At 39.6% G+C, this 15,000-nt stretch overlaps 1 protein-coding gene across 15 annotated transcripts in view; it reads left to right on the forward strand.

Moving 5' to 3' along the window:
• Nucleotides 1-15,000, forward strand: part of GTDC1 (glycosyltransferase like domain containing 1) — a 180,236-nt gene that overhangs the window by 138,630 nt on the left and 26,606 nt on the right. For 14 of the 15 annotated variants that reach the window (XR_010028526.1, XM_063161562.1, XM_063161570.1 and 11 more), the window contains one exon: nucleotides 13,552-13,661. The exons of the other annotated variant lie outside the window; for it this stretch is intronic. Coding sequence is in view for 13 of the 14 variants with exons in the window: in XM_063161562.1 (XP_063017632.1) it covers nucleotides 13,552-13,661 (110 nt within the window). In the remaining variant the exon portion in view is untranslated. The remainder of the gene's footprint in view (nucleotides 1-13,551; nucleotides 13,662-15,000) is intronic. 15 annotated transcript variants of the gene reach the window in all.

Genomic DNA, 15,000 nt, shown 5'->3' on the forward strand with positions numbered 1-15,000 from the left:
GATTTACATGTGGTTTTCATTTTGGGGGGTGAAAAAAAAAAACAAGAAAGGAAGAATTTTTTTTTTTTGTGTTCCTGTGTTCCCCCTTCACCTAACACAAAAGACCTTTGGCTAAATAACCTTTGTGAAGCTGTGCTGCTGTTAGAGAAAGCCTCTGTAACTGAAGTGATGGTGGCCTCATCATGCTGGGGAGCAGCAGGGACAGCCAGCACCCTGAAATATGGCATTAGCCCCAGCACTTCTTCCACTGCCCACTTGGAACCACATCCAAATCCAAGGTGCCATTCTCTAGCAGACATGTTCTCACTTTGAAGTGGTGTTAAAATGTCTCTGCATGAGAAGAGGTGCTCTGATGCACCCCTGCCCCTCCTCTCCATCCCCCTGGAGCCCGAGCCTGGCGAGGATTGCAGTGTGCCACCTCTGCCCACAGCAGATAAATAACTGACAGCATTTTAGCAGGGTCACAAGGTTCTCCACAGAGTAATTTGTTTTCTCCTTCATCACTACACCTTAATGTTATAAACACCTATAGCAAGGCCCTGCTAGCAGGAGTGACTTAGGCCAAGGATGTGGATAAAAGGCAAGGATGGGTTTCTGAGCTGACAAGGTCTGTACCAAGGAATAACTCTTCCTTTTGTGTAGAGAGAGCAAAATTCTGGTGATTAATGGACAAGCTTCCAACATTTGATCAGAACTTTGTGGTGTCCCACAGGTTTCTACTGTGATGTGATAAAATGTCTGTTTTGAGGGTGGTGAGGCCCTGGTACAGATTGCCAGAGAAGCTGTGGCTGCCCCATCCCTGGAATAGTCCAAGGCCAGTTTGGATGGTTGGACAGTGGATGATGTCCCTGCTTATGGCAGGGAGCTTAGAACAAGATGGTTTTTAATGTCCCTTTCAACGCAAGCCGTTTCCCGATTCTCTGATATTTGGTGAAGGATAAGTGTATTAGGAAGATGACAGGGACCAGTATGGCATAATCCTTGTCTCTCCCCCAAAACTCCCCCACCAGCATTTATACATCCAGTATTCCCTCTCATTCACCCAAACTTTGTGTTTTTACTTTTTCCCTGTGTGTTCTGTATCATCTAAGCAGATAAAGACTTGATAAGAGAAAGTTGTCAGAAATCAATTCTTCTTCCCGGAATTGCATGGGTGTGATACAAGATCATGCAGGGAATCTGCAAGAATTTACACACACATGCAAACAAATAGCTGCTGTCAGTTCACATGGAAGATCAGATAAGGCCATTATCTCATGTCAAACCTACCAGTGTGTGACAAGAGCGTGGGGGAGGATATGGGGCAGGAGATACAGGAGCACAAGGAACAGTGGTGGAACTCATGATGAGCAAATTCAGAAGGAAAAAAACCCCAAATCTAGATTGCAAAAGCTATCTGAAGATTTCTGGTCTAAGGGAAACTGGTGTGTTCAGAGATAGTTCTGTGCCCAGTTATCTGGTTTAATGTAGAGTATCATGAAGAAATTATGTGCATGGAGGACAGGCTGTGCTGTACCAGCATGGGGCTGCCCAACGTGAGGCCCTGGTCCTCTTCCCTCAGGAGCAAGAGCTTGGAAAGGGCTTGTCCCAGATGGGGACAAGAAGTAAGTGTTGTGCCTTCTGTGATGGGGCTGCTCTTCATCAGTGAGCCAAGCAAAAGTCCTTTGCAAGCTGCAAGGGACAGGAACGTGGAAAGGGATTTTAAATAGTATTTTTTATTTATTTTATACATATATAATATATATATTATAATAGATAATTAATATATAACATATTATATATATATGTATATTAAAAACATGTATATCCAACAGTAACTTGTTCCTTTTGGCAGAACAATACAAGATTTGTGTAGTCACTGTTTGAACTCTCAATTGAAAACTATTTCCTATAGAGACACTTGAGAATACAGCGACTCGTATTTTCCTCATGCTGTTGAATATTTTGGACCAAATCTTATCCCATCAAAATGTAGGTGTGACAAGACAGCAAAACAGGAAGGAAATCCATCCAGAAATCACATTTGAGTACCCAGAGATGCCATTAGGCTCAACAGGCATCCTCAACACTGTGCACAGCCTGCAGAGAACAGATCAATATGCTGAATAAATAAGGCAGACTGAAGACAAAGGCTTTAAATACAAGTGTTTGCACAGTGTTAACTAGAAGGTACCAGATAGGATAAAAAGCCCACAGGATGTAAAATGACAAATTCAAAATGGGAACTTTTTAGCAGTAGCTAAGGAAAGCCATCCAGGTACTCCCAAGGAAAACAGCACTCACAGGAGCATGACACTGATGGCATGTGGCGGATGAACCTCTGCCATCAACATGTGGAGACATTCATGTAGAAGTTGATACCTTTTCCTCTTCCAGATGTGAAAATAGTCTAACTTCACATTCCTGCAAGCTGGGGTAAAGTCGTAGAGCAGATACTATAGTCACAGGATGATTTAGGTTGGAAAAGACCTCTTGAGGATCATGGAGTCCAACCATTCGCCCAGCACTGCCTAGCCCACCACTAACCCTTGTCCCCTGGTGCCAGATCCACATGGCTTTTAAGTCCCTCCAGGAATGGTGACTCTAACAAATAACAAATAAGAAAGTGAATGAAATAATTTGAGAAGGTCAGCCTTAAGTGGAAAGATAGCTTGGAAGTGCCCATTCTTTGGTTGTTCATTCCATGATGCCTAATCTTGAAATGTCTTCCTGCAGCAAGGGAATTTGAGGCACTGAGCCCTTCCAGTGGAAGATGTGTTATTCCTTGATCACTGTTTTTAAGAGCTTGTAGAAAAGTCCGGCATGTGCTGAAGGTGTGAAAGTTCTGCTAAAATGGAAATCTCAGCATCAATTCCTCCCTCTTTCTTACAGCATGTTTTCTCAAAGGGCTATAGGCAGCTTATAGTCCAGAGGAGCAAACATCTCTAATTTTGATACTGGCAAAAAAAGATGCTCTGTGTTACCTTTGCATTCTTCAACTGAGAAGCCAGATAGAATTTTGAGTAGCTTGTTGTGTTTATAGTACAGGTAGAACGTTAAGTAAGTGTTCCAAGAGCAGTAACTGGGCTTGTGAGCATCTCTTAATTTCCTTCCTACCTGCTCTCTGATTGAGATATGGGTAACTAGAGACTCAGAAATCCCATCTTGTAGCCACAAACTAAACAAAAAACTACAGTTTGGAAAATTTTAAGACAATCACTCCATGCTGAGATAGAATGACAGGAATTAAGTGAGGGCTGTGATGTTCACCTGTGAGGCTCTGAGACACCACAAGAGGAAACAGCCTCAAGTTGTGCCAGGGAGGATTAGGAAAAAAAATCCTCACCCAAAGGGCTGTCAAGCTGTGGCAGAGGCTGCCCAGGGCAGTGGTGGAGTCCCCATCCCTGGAGGGATGTAAAAGCTGTGTGGATGTGGCCCTTGGGGACACGGGTTAGTGATGGCTTTGACAGTGCTGGGGGAACAGCTGGACTCAATGACTTTTGAGGGCTTTTCAGATCTAAATGTTCTGTGAATCTCTTATCTTTTAGCTTTCCAAAAAAATTGCATGTTTGCCCATCTTACAGAAAGATCCACAGAGGACAGTGAAGGTGTTTGGGTTTGAGTGGTGTTCTTTCTCCCTTGATTTCAATTGCCTGGGCTCCTGATTAATCATTGAAGCAACATTTGCTCTGTTGGCATCAGCAGTGTAGGAAAGGAGAGGGGAACTCTCTCAGAAATACAAAGAGCTGAGATATTTTGTGATCTCTTCCCACTCAAATGTATCCTTCAAATCTCATTCCCTTAGTCGAGGGAAATAATTTCAGTTACCCTGGTCACAGTAGAAAGCAGCCCTCTTTTTGAATGCCTTTTTTCATTAATGTAGATATGTTTCTGAGATGAGAAACGATGTTTCTTCTAATTACGGTTACATGTAGTTAATTTCCTTTTTTTAAAAGCTCAGTGTGAAAGCCAGTTTCCTTTAAAAAGGGAGGGGGGAAGAAAAAAGTGATACAGCTGATGTTCCTGTTGCCTTAGCAACAGATTTATTTATTAGGGTCTGAAATGACATGAGTTAATATACCACATACCTGCTGATCGGCAAACTCTCCTATTTCAGCTCCAGTTGACAATTAAGTCCTGGACAGCTACAGCCAGGGGTTAATGTTACTCATTAGGAGAACTAGGTCATTACTGGGAAATCAAGGCACTTAAGGCAGCATGGATAAAATACAAAATTCAACATCTCAAGGAGTGAGGGTTTTTATGTTAATTAACCTTATTTTCCTTTCATTAAAAAAAAAAAAATCTTTCATATATGCATATGACAGTGGATCAATTAATTGGGAAAGGGAAGAAAAAAGAGAAGTAAGCTGTAGTTTACTTTCCTCTCCTAGTTGTCTTCATTTCCTTTGGAAGGGTTTCATTATTTTATGGAAAATTCTTATGTCTATATGATGAGTAAAAAGGGTATTAAAATTAAGAAGGGAATCATCATGGAAATCAGCTTTACCACAAGGGAATGAGCAAATAAAAGCCTTGGAAATGAAAATAAATAAGCTTTGCTAATACCTCACCTAAGGAGCAGAATATAAGCCCATCAGAGCTTGGAGATATTTAGAGGTACTTCTTTGCTTCTTTATTAAGCAGTTACATAGTTATTTGACCTTCAGAAACCGAAACTTTAGAGAACTAATTCAAGTTGTTGGCAAATATTCTATTTACAGGAAGCTGATCAGTGGCGTAGCCAACAGTAACTACTGTAGTTAGTAATTGGCTTCTGATTTCCAGGAAAATTAAATATATTCTCTGAAAGTTTTATTAAGGTATCTGAGTGGGAGTTTTAACTTGATAAGTCATAAGTGATTTAATAAAGCTCTCCTGAAAGCCTTTATTTACTAACTTTTAGCAGGCTTCATTTTGATACTGGAGAACCTAATAGGCTGGAGAAGAATGGTATTAAAATGAGACTTATTTTTTTACTCACTGCTTCCCCAAATACGCTTGGTTCTTTCACTTCTGCTAAGCACTCTATTTTCTGTATTTAAGCTCTGTGGCCCAATTCTGCTTCTTATTGTGCTTAGACCAATTTTCACACAGAGAAACTTTCCTTCAAGTCCAGGTTGGATTTGGTTTGGAGCAGCATGGGCTTCTGGAAGGTGTCCCTGCCCATGGCAGGGATGTTTGGACAAGATGAGCTTTAAAATCCCTTCCTGCCCAAACTATTCCATGGTTCTGTGATGCTGTGATTCCCTCTGTGCTGTCCAGATGCTCACAAAGCAGCCACTTCAGTGCCATCCTCCAGAGCCTGTTAGAATAAATGCTTTAGCCACAGTTGAAAAACTGATTTTGAGTTAATGTAAGACCATGACTGCATCACCTGGACAGTTGAAGAATATTTAGGCTTGTAACAGAACAGGTGCATCACAGATTGCCCTAACAGCTCCACTAAGCTTGGCTCTCCCTTTTCCCAGGATGGGAAATTCATTTTATGGTGGGTTTTTTTTCCTTCCTGTATAGTTGTGAAACCCAAGTCTTTGAGCAGAAGCACATGTGAAATGGGGGGATTGAGGAGTCTTCTCAAGGCTTCTCCACCTATCCCTCTCAAAGCAATCCTTTTCTACTCCATTCACCCAATCTTTTGGGTGAATAGAGTAGAAATCAAAAGTTTTGGTCTTCTGAACCTCATCCTCCTGTCTTTGCTAGGCTCAGCTCCCTGGGCATCTCCTCACACATAGTCTTGTACAGCAAATTTGAATCTCACTCTTTTCTAGTTCTAAGCCTCTCTCTGTCTCCATCCCTGTCTCTGCAAGGAACCTTCTGCAACATATCCAATATACAGTTTGTACTTTTACTAGGTGATGTTGTATTTATGCTTTTTTTCATCTTCTTCTTCATATGTTCTGGAAAACTTCGGACAGGATTTTTCTAGAAGATTATAGTCCAAGATAAGTCTCAGTTTTGGGGAACATCATAGGCAAGGACAGAAGAGGTTTTGTAATCCAAACTCCCCAGCAAACTTAGCAGATGGTGCCACCAGTCCCCTTTGTAAGTCACAGCACCCTGCACCAAAGTATGGGAATAACCTTTAAGAGACAAAAATCAAATATTTCATAAGCAAGTGATCTAATATTCCTCCCAATTTTCACCAGAAATAGGAGGGTTATGTTTCTTCCATCAAAGCTGGTTTTAATTATATTATAATATATTTTTAATTATATATTATAATTCTCCTTACTGCGCTACAACTGTTCAACTCTCTTCTCTTCACCTTCTTCTCCTCCCTGCTTTCCTTTTTTCCATTTTTTCATGCTTTTTCCCCCCCTCCTTGTGTCCTCTAATTGCTGTTTTTTCTCGGCTGTGTTTGTGCAAACCTGACTCAATGCACTGGGTTGATTCCTCATTCTGGAAGCAGGGAGATTTGGAGTTACTTTAATCTTGTTGAATAATGAGTTGCAAGCCTTGGTGCCAAGAAAGTTCCTGGTTGGAAGCTCCTTCCTTGGCGCTCCCAAAAGGATGAGTTATCTCGGGTACCTGAGCTAATTCCTCTCAGGGCATTTCTCAGTGAAGAGCAGGATGCACTTTTTGGCCCAAGCAGGGCATCTGGTGGAGTTTTAAGTAGCTGTAGCTTGGTTGTGTGAATCCATGATGGAAATCACAGAGGGGCCGCAAGGTCTTGTATGGTGGGATCACCATTCCCAGGAAAATCTGTAGGAATGTAGTTTTTATGTAGTACTTTATACATAAATTTATATTTGTGTATGTTTTTTGTTCTTTCAAGGAACTATTTTAGCAGACGTTTATGCACTTACTACCATATTCATAACCATCTTATGATTGCCATGACATGACTTTCTACAGTATTTTGTAGTTGAATTGCAGGAGGATACATTGTGTATGGTTATCAGGGCTGTCAGGGTCACTCAGATATTTTATGACCTCCATACAACAGGAAAACCTTTTTTTATGTTGCCTTCAGAACACTAAGGGAAGTTAATTTTATTTTATTTTTTAAAATAAACTCTTTGAGGTAGTCCATAGCACTTACAGGGCTTTGTTGCAAATTGAAATAAAGTGTTCTGTTTGTTTTTTTAAATCTGAATCCTCTGCTTGGGGACAGCCAGACTGGCCAAGCTGGAATAAAAGAAATGAAAGGCACTGGAATGAAAGTGCATTGATTTTTACACCAAGGTAACTGAGACCAAATGATGGTCTTTGTCTTCAAAGCTTAATCTCCCTTTAGGAAATAAGCAGGAGGCTCCATGACTGATGCTGATCCCGAGATTTCTTTGGTTAGGGGACGTGCAATATTTTATTTTGAGTTTTTTCTTCATGAGTTGTGAGGGGAGAAGAAGAATCTAAACAATAAACTCCCAAGGTTCTTTCTTGTTTCTTTTTTTATGAATCTCTTGTAGATAACAGGAGATAGGAGAAAATGCTTTTCCAGCGTAAAGCAAAATGCCACCCATTTTTCTCAGGCCAGCAATTTGAACAAATCAGAGGGTAAAATACACACTCCTCACTGTAAATACGTCATGGGCTCTAATAGAAAATAAAACACTGCATTTGCCAGTACTGTTTGGCTGCTTTTTGCCTCTCCAGTGCCATTTTTTAATTCCTTGGCTTGCAGAGGTGTTCTGAAAGCACAGGCAAGGATCAGGACCCTTTTTTGCTTGTAGGACCTACAAATTGCCAGCTAAAATTTATTCTGTAGGGTTCTTTTTCATGCAGAAATATTTTCTTCTACTTGACTCCATTTTCTGTGAACTGAGGGGGTATTAAATATTATGGTAACTTTTGATGCTGATGATGCCAGACAATGTTTAGAGGCACAATTACAGCAAAGACATTTTCTAGAGCAGATCAGCTGAAAAGGAAAACTCGCTGGACTTAACTACATATTTGCAGTCTACCTCAGCCTCATCTTGGAAATGGAAAAATACTGTGATAAATAGAATAAATGGAAAGCAATTAACTTTTCCTCCATGTTTGCATTTTCATAGTTATTTCTTTTTTCCCTGTTTCTTTTCTAATTGTCCTTTCCTGGCAGTAACATTTCCTTTTTTGCATTTATCATGAGCATTGTTACCAGAATTTGGTATTAGAATTTTAATTTTTTTTTGTCGCCTTTTTTTCCTCTCATAATCTTAACATAGAAAATGTATATTAAAGTCATTTGATTTAGGAAAGTCTTCTGTCCTCTGTGAAAATAATTACTGGAATGTATTACATTTCATGTATTGAATAGGCTTGTAACATGAGTCCTCTTTTTTAAGAAGAATATTATTCTACTAAAGTATTTACTGACTGTGATTCTCACCATATTTCTGTAAATGAAAGCTCTTTTAAGACCATATCTTGCAGATTTGGAAACCTGGGCAGTGCTGTCTTGTGGGAAAACAGTGTCAGGAAAAGACCAGAATTCTGCAATTCTCTGTTTTGAAGGCCAGGTTTATCTTTTATGGCCACACTTCTCTTTCCAACATTATTTGATTATAATAAACCTGTATTCAAATTTTTCTGAGCTCAAGATTTAATGTGAAATATCAAAGTGTAATACAGTGCATAGTATAATGGAGGGAAAAAATCCCTGGTATTGTTCTTCAGTATCAGTTTGGATGAAGTGGAACCTTGGTTTTAATTCTGTAGGGTGTGTGTAGGTCTTCTATTTACCTTGTATTTATCCTTTTCCTCCCTGTGTTTGGATATGCCATACTTAGTTTTCACCAGGAATATTTTAATTTTTTTAATATTTTTTTTCTCTTCTTGTGTTTTTCTTACTCTTTGAATTGCTTTGCCCACTACCTCTGCCTTCTTTGATGCTCATTACTTCACTTCCCCCCCAAAAAAAGGATCAATGTCATCCACGTCAAAGTCTGTGTCTTGGAAACCTCATTTCCTTTATTTTTAATTATTGATTCTGTGCTCATGGACTTGCCCAGCCCCTCACACGTTCCCTGTGCTCTGCTGAAGCCGTGCCTTTCCTGGCTGATGTCCCCTGTCCCCTTCTTTTCTCCCAGGATGTCTCTTGGCTCCTTCATCTCCACGACTGCTGCCCAGCTTCATCAATAATGAATGATTCTTCAGTGGCATATTCTATCAGCTATTTTCTAGCATTCATTGTAGGCAGGCAGAAATCCATCTTTTACCTCTTGCTAGACGGCCTAACACATTTTTAAAAATATCTTGCTTCAACTTCTGAGGATTTTGTTCCATTTCTCACCTTTGCCCATGATGTCGAAGTGATTTTGGGGAATGGGGAGGCAGAAGGAGCTGCAACCACTGGATTTAAGGCACTGCACAATTTGGGATTCTCTCCCTCTGAAAATCTCCCATGCTAAATGTTCTAAGATCAACCCTTTTGATATTGCTTTTGTAACCCTTTCAGAATGTGTAGCACCTTAATGGTGGGACTCCATGGTCTTCAAAGTCCTTTCCAGCCCAATTGGTTCTGTCATTCACAGAGATGTCACCACAGGGCTGTGGCTTTCACAGGCATTACATGGCATTTATGGAATATTTTCTCAAATATTAAGACTTTTCCCCCTGTTTTTGAACCATTTTTAACTGATAAATGCATTAACTCCTGCTTTTAGTATGTATTTTTAGTAGACTTCATTTATTTTCCGCCTTTGAACAAGTCCTGCTTTTTCACAACTCTTCCACTTCCTAATTGCATTGCTAGTTGTGCCTTCCTCCAAATCCTAAATAACTGTGATTATCACCATGTAGGATAAGCTTACATAGACTAAAAAATTAAGCTAAAGTCAGAGAAGACCATATGGGTTTCTTACTGAATTTCACCCAAATTCAAGAGATGAATATTCATTGAATAATGTAAAGGGCCAAGTTCTGCTATTTCTTTTTTTTTCCTGTTTTTTAATAATGTGTTTCACATCACTGGTTAGGGATGTGGGTGACAATAACTCCAGTTTAGGTGGTCTCCATGTACTCTCCTTCCAGTCCCAGCAATAGGTAAGGCTCAAGGGCTCAGGCTGAATTCCCAAAATCCCTGAAGAGCAGAAGGGTGTTTTGGAGAATGTTGCCATTGATTGTATAGAGGAGCATCATCATAGTGCTATGAGGTTGCTTTTTAAAATTACTTTAGGCTGAAAAGTGGGATGTCAAGTCATCAATTAATCCTGACAGCATCCTTCTGTGGTGAAAAAATAATATTGTCACACCCATTTTATGGCAGAAAATCTAAGGCAGAGACAATAATGGAGGCTCAGTAATGGTGGTGCCGCTCCCACCACACTCCCATTCCCTGCTCAAGGACACTTCTCAAAGTTTTATATCAGATTACAAAGGGAAGTCACTAAATGAGGATGAACCCTGGTCCACATCCCCCACCCAGATCACTGAACCTCAGCCAGTTCCTAAGAGAAACTTCAGATGTCTCTCTGAAATTGTGAGTTAGAGTCAATAATAAAAAATCCTGGATAACAATGAGAGCTTTGAATATGGAGATTAATGTCTCCAAGGCAGGGCTCTCAAATCTGAGCACAGGTGTGGTGTATGTGCCTGTTTTGTGGCATTACAGCTGTAGTTTGGTCATTCTGATGTTTTTATGTTTTTAGGATGAAATTTAGAACATCTTCATACCATGCCTAGTTCTTATTTTTCCTTTACCAGATGCATATCAAATCAAGTGAAAATACAAAAGCATTTCAAATACCTCAACTAAACAACAAAGCCAGACCCTGGAGTCACATTATATTGATTTTTCCCCAAACATAATATCTTAAAAGAAAAGTTTGCATTTTAATATCAGGCTTTTATACTGTTTTGCAGTTCTTCTTCAGGAAATGGAGTATATATAATTAATACTGTTTAATAAAGCTCAAAAATGCAACAGATGCAGCCAAAAGTGCACATCATTTTGAGCAGATCTTTACAGAACAGACATTCCATATTGTGTTCATCTTTTTCCACGATCACTGCTATGGCAATCTGGTGTGTTTAGCAGTTGTTGCTGAGTAAGGCAGACTGGATTGTATATGATTTTTTCCATGTCAGCCAAGAAACAGAGCTCTCTCCTTTTTGATGCCTCGAAGAGGTGGTCTTGTACTATTTATTTGTTTCTACCAGGAGCAGCTAATACCTTCAGTATTCTGCAAGAATAATAATACAGTGCAGTCTGTAGGTGCACGGGCCAGGAGTTTTCTGGAGGTCTTTAATGAAAATAAAATGCTTGTGGTGTGGAGAAGTCACAGGAACTGATGGAGTCACTTAAGATGAGCTCCCAAACAGAAAAGCTACAAGAGTCACAAAATGTGTCATTAAAATCTGGGAGTGCCACCTAAAAGGGAAACATTTTATACTGGGGGATGGAAGGAGGATCACCTACAGCAGAAAACCCGCAAGAGCGGCTCCAGTGCAGAGGAAACGTTTCCCCTTTCAGCATTCCTTCTGGGTGCCAAATTTTCCTTCTGTTCTTCCCCACCTATTAAACAAAGCTGCAACTTCCAATTCCTATCAGTTTTCCTAAATATGTGCAGCTTATGTGGCTTCGCCGAGCTGTAAGGCTCCGCGTTCTCCTGCCAGCTCCTTGACAATGTGGCTCCAACAGCATCCTCCACTTTTGGCTGCCTCTGGGACCCCTGGTCTCTTCTGGAAAGCGAGAGGGAAAGCATATCCTTTGCTGGAAGGACTTTTTGTGACTGCAAAGCTGATGGCGGGGCTGTGAAGAGCTTGGAAGGATCCCTGTCAGCGTCGTGGCTGTCGAGTCTGTCGGCTCCGCGCGCGGGGACGCGCCGGTCCGCCGGCACGAGCCGAGCCAGGCTGGGCTCGTGGCATCGCTCAGAGAGCACACACAAAAACCTGTCCGGGGGAAACTGAGGCTCAGGGGAAACTCTGTCATGAATCACACCAGCTCCCAGCATTGTAGAAGTTCTCCTTGCAAGCATTCATAACGGGGATGTTCTCTTCCAGCCAAATGCGAACGCACGCGATCCCGTGTTGGCTCTTGGAGCTGGGCATTTGGAGGGAGCTCAATACTGGCAAAAGTTTCTGCACAGAAGTTACCTACCAGAAACAGGTGGCTCTTTTTAGCATGAGGATGCAGCAAACTAATAGTCAAAGATCTGAGATCTTTGCAATTGGGGGAAATACACCCTGCAAACCAGTGCTTGCATCCACTTGGGTTGCTGGAATTGCCATGGAAACTCCTGGTTCACAGATGTGAAACAAATCACAAGGCTTGTGCAGTTGCATTCCTCCTTATTATTGGGAACAAAACAAATTGGGGGGGATGGAGGACTTCTTAAAGTGATTATTGTCTGGCTTTATTTTAAGAAAATGTGTCAAATTCTAAAAAGTCCACAATTCCTGGAGGTTTCTCAGCCTAGGGAAGTCACATTAATTATAAGATTAATTTATTTTAATTCCCTAAACCAAAAATATTGACTGAATGAGAAATTAACACGTGTAGAGCTGCAGATGTCATTTGGCTTCAGATTTCCTGAATGATATAATTATTAATCTTTCATATACTAGTGTGAGAGACCTACAGACTCCATTCTACAAAATTCCTCTGTGAAGAAAGACACTAGGATAGCTGAGATATAGATTTTTCCCTTAATACAGGAAGGAAAGTGGTGGAATTTTCTAAATAATAAATAAAACCAAAATATTTTAAAGGCATATGGTGCACATCTGTTGAAATACAATAATTTAAAGCAGAGTAATTAAATGCAAGATTTAATATTCACCTTAGAGTGAGGAAATTATCTCATTCCATTTTTAATATAACTTAAGGAATTTGGGAATTTTAAATCATTTGTGATACCTTTTGAACCTTTCATTCTGTGCTAGTAGAGAAGATAGATTGGAAAATTGGAGGGTTAATTTATTTTTAGATAATCTAACTTACATTTCATGCCATTGAGTGTCAGACCCATACAAACCTTTAATACTGTCTTCAGCTGAGTTTATAAATAAGTACAAGTTTCTTATATTCTGTTTTAATTTCCAGTTAACTCCATAAAAATCTAAAGGTAGAAAAGGCCTTGTGGTAGTTTATTCCTTTCTTTACCCAAAGCACTGAATGGATTGAAATCTTTTAATGAGTATAGCATGAATTCCTAAAATTCCAGTTTGAGAAGTCCTGTAGGTTTAGGAGAAGTTTTTGTTTAATCTGTTTCTCCTGAAAAAAAAAAACAAACAAAAAAAAAAAAACAAACAAAAAATTTTGTAATGGAAGTTACATGCATATGTTTGGACAGGGAAAAAAAAACCAAATCCAAACACTTTTTTTTCCTACCCGTTTTTTAAATTAATTTTATGTTCAAGTAGGTGCTCAGTCCTTCTCACTTTCAAAGCTGATAATTTGAAGAGTAAATGCATTGTTTGAGGGCAGGGAAGAGATAGAGAAGAATCTGATAGATCTGAGCTCAAGTGCTACATTGAGGAAAATGTTCAGCCATGCAGGAGAAGCAAAGAGGGAAATTATTTGAATAAATTCAGTCCCCGAATGTACAATTTTAGAGGAACAGTGTTCTGATAAATAAAAAACCTCCCATAATTTCACAACTAAATGTAGACAATGCTGAGATAAATTCTGTTTGTTTTAAGGGAACATGACAAAGATCCTGAAACTTTCTTTAAAGTCCTGATGAAGCTGAAAGAACAAGATCTGACTTTCCATGTGTCCGTGCTCGGAGAGACTTTTAGTGAAATTCCAGGTACCTTTCCTTTTTTCTTTACTTTAAAGTTACCATAAAGTGGATACTTTCAGAAGTAGTTTTCATTTTTGTATTTTTTATCCTAAAGAATGTGCTTAGAATTTTCCTAGTTGGGAAATGAAATAATATTGATACATTGTAAAATTAAAATTATTAAAGACAATAAGCATTTTTTATTTTACTTAGCAGGGCAAGACCTTATTTATGACTTGTGGTTCAGTAACACTTCTGTATTTATTTAAACAGAGAGATAGGTGTGGGTGATTGGATGGTTCAGATAGAAGCAAAATCTTTCAGGTCAGGGTCACTCATGTGAAATCCAGACTGAGATTTTAGCAGGTGAAAGCACTTAGTTCCCTCTCAAATGTGAGGTTAAGGACTGCTGTGGAGAGCTTCTAGTTTGTATCTGGCATGAAAGTGATCATTAATCTTTAATATTTTTATACCACTTTTTTGGACAGTCCTTCCGTTTCTTGGCTTCTGCAGAACCACAACTCAGTGAACAGTTTCACCTGTCTGGAAAATAAATTGATTTTATTCAGGCGCACAGTTTTGTTCCTGAGACATTATAGCAATAAAGAGAATGATCAAATCCTCTACTGGGTGCACTTGTAATAAATTAAACCTTTTAAAAATGTACAGTAATGACAAGCGAGTGTCAAAATATCCGATGTTTTAGCTCGTATGTGTTTTCCAAAGTGTAGACTTGCATCCCTCAGCCTCATCAGTCTGCAAAAATAGACTGGGGATTAGTTTATTTGTCAGTTCTGTCATATCTGTTGCCTGCTGGACTGGTGATATTTCAATTGGTTTGGTTTTGATTTTGCCATTTTTAAGACACCAAGAAGTTGCTCTGATCCAAATAACTTTTAGGTCCCCAACTGAGACACAGCTGTGTTGGAAAAAGAGGCAATAATTCAGTAGCAGGAAATTCTTCGTGTTTTCTGTCCACTTCCTTTTCAGACAGTTTTCTGAAAGCCTGTTCTTCCAGGCAAGCCTTATCACAGATCCCAAGGCAATGCTGCTTTCCAGACTGAGCACACCAGATTTCTTAGAAGGAGAAATTTCTAAGGAATATGTGACAGATAGGAATATACGATGGTGCGCTGCGGGAACAGATTCTATTGACACTCATTTTGGATGTTGTTACATATCTCATTTGTGGCTTCAGTACTTATGAATAATGTAGATCATCCTAAATTTATGCCAGTATATCAAATCTATATGCCGCACCTCTTGTCTTGTCAATTCATTCATCCTCGTGTATAAATAGAGTCTATAGAAGGGGCAGCGTGGTGAAATGTGTCTCATCTCCATGGATCTGATAGGGCCATACTCA

This window comes from Melospiza melodia, chromosome 8, assembly GCF_035770615.1.
Source record: "Melospiza melodia melodia isolate bMelMel2 chromosome 8, bMelMel2.pri, whole genome shotgun sequence".
In the NCBI taxonomy this organism is placed as follows: Eukaryota; Metazoa; Chordata; class Aves; order Passeriformes; family Passerellidae; genus Melospiza; species Melospiza melodia.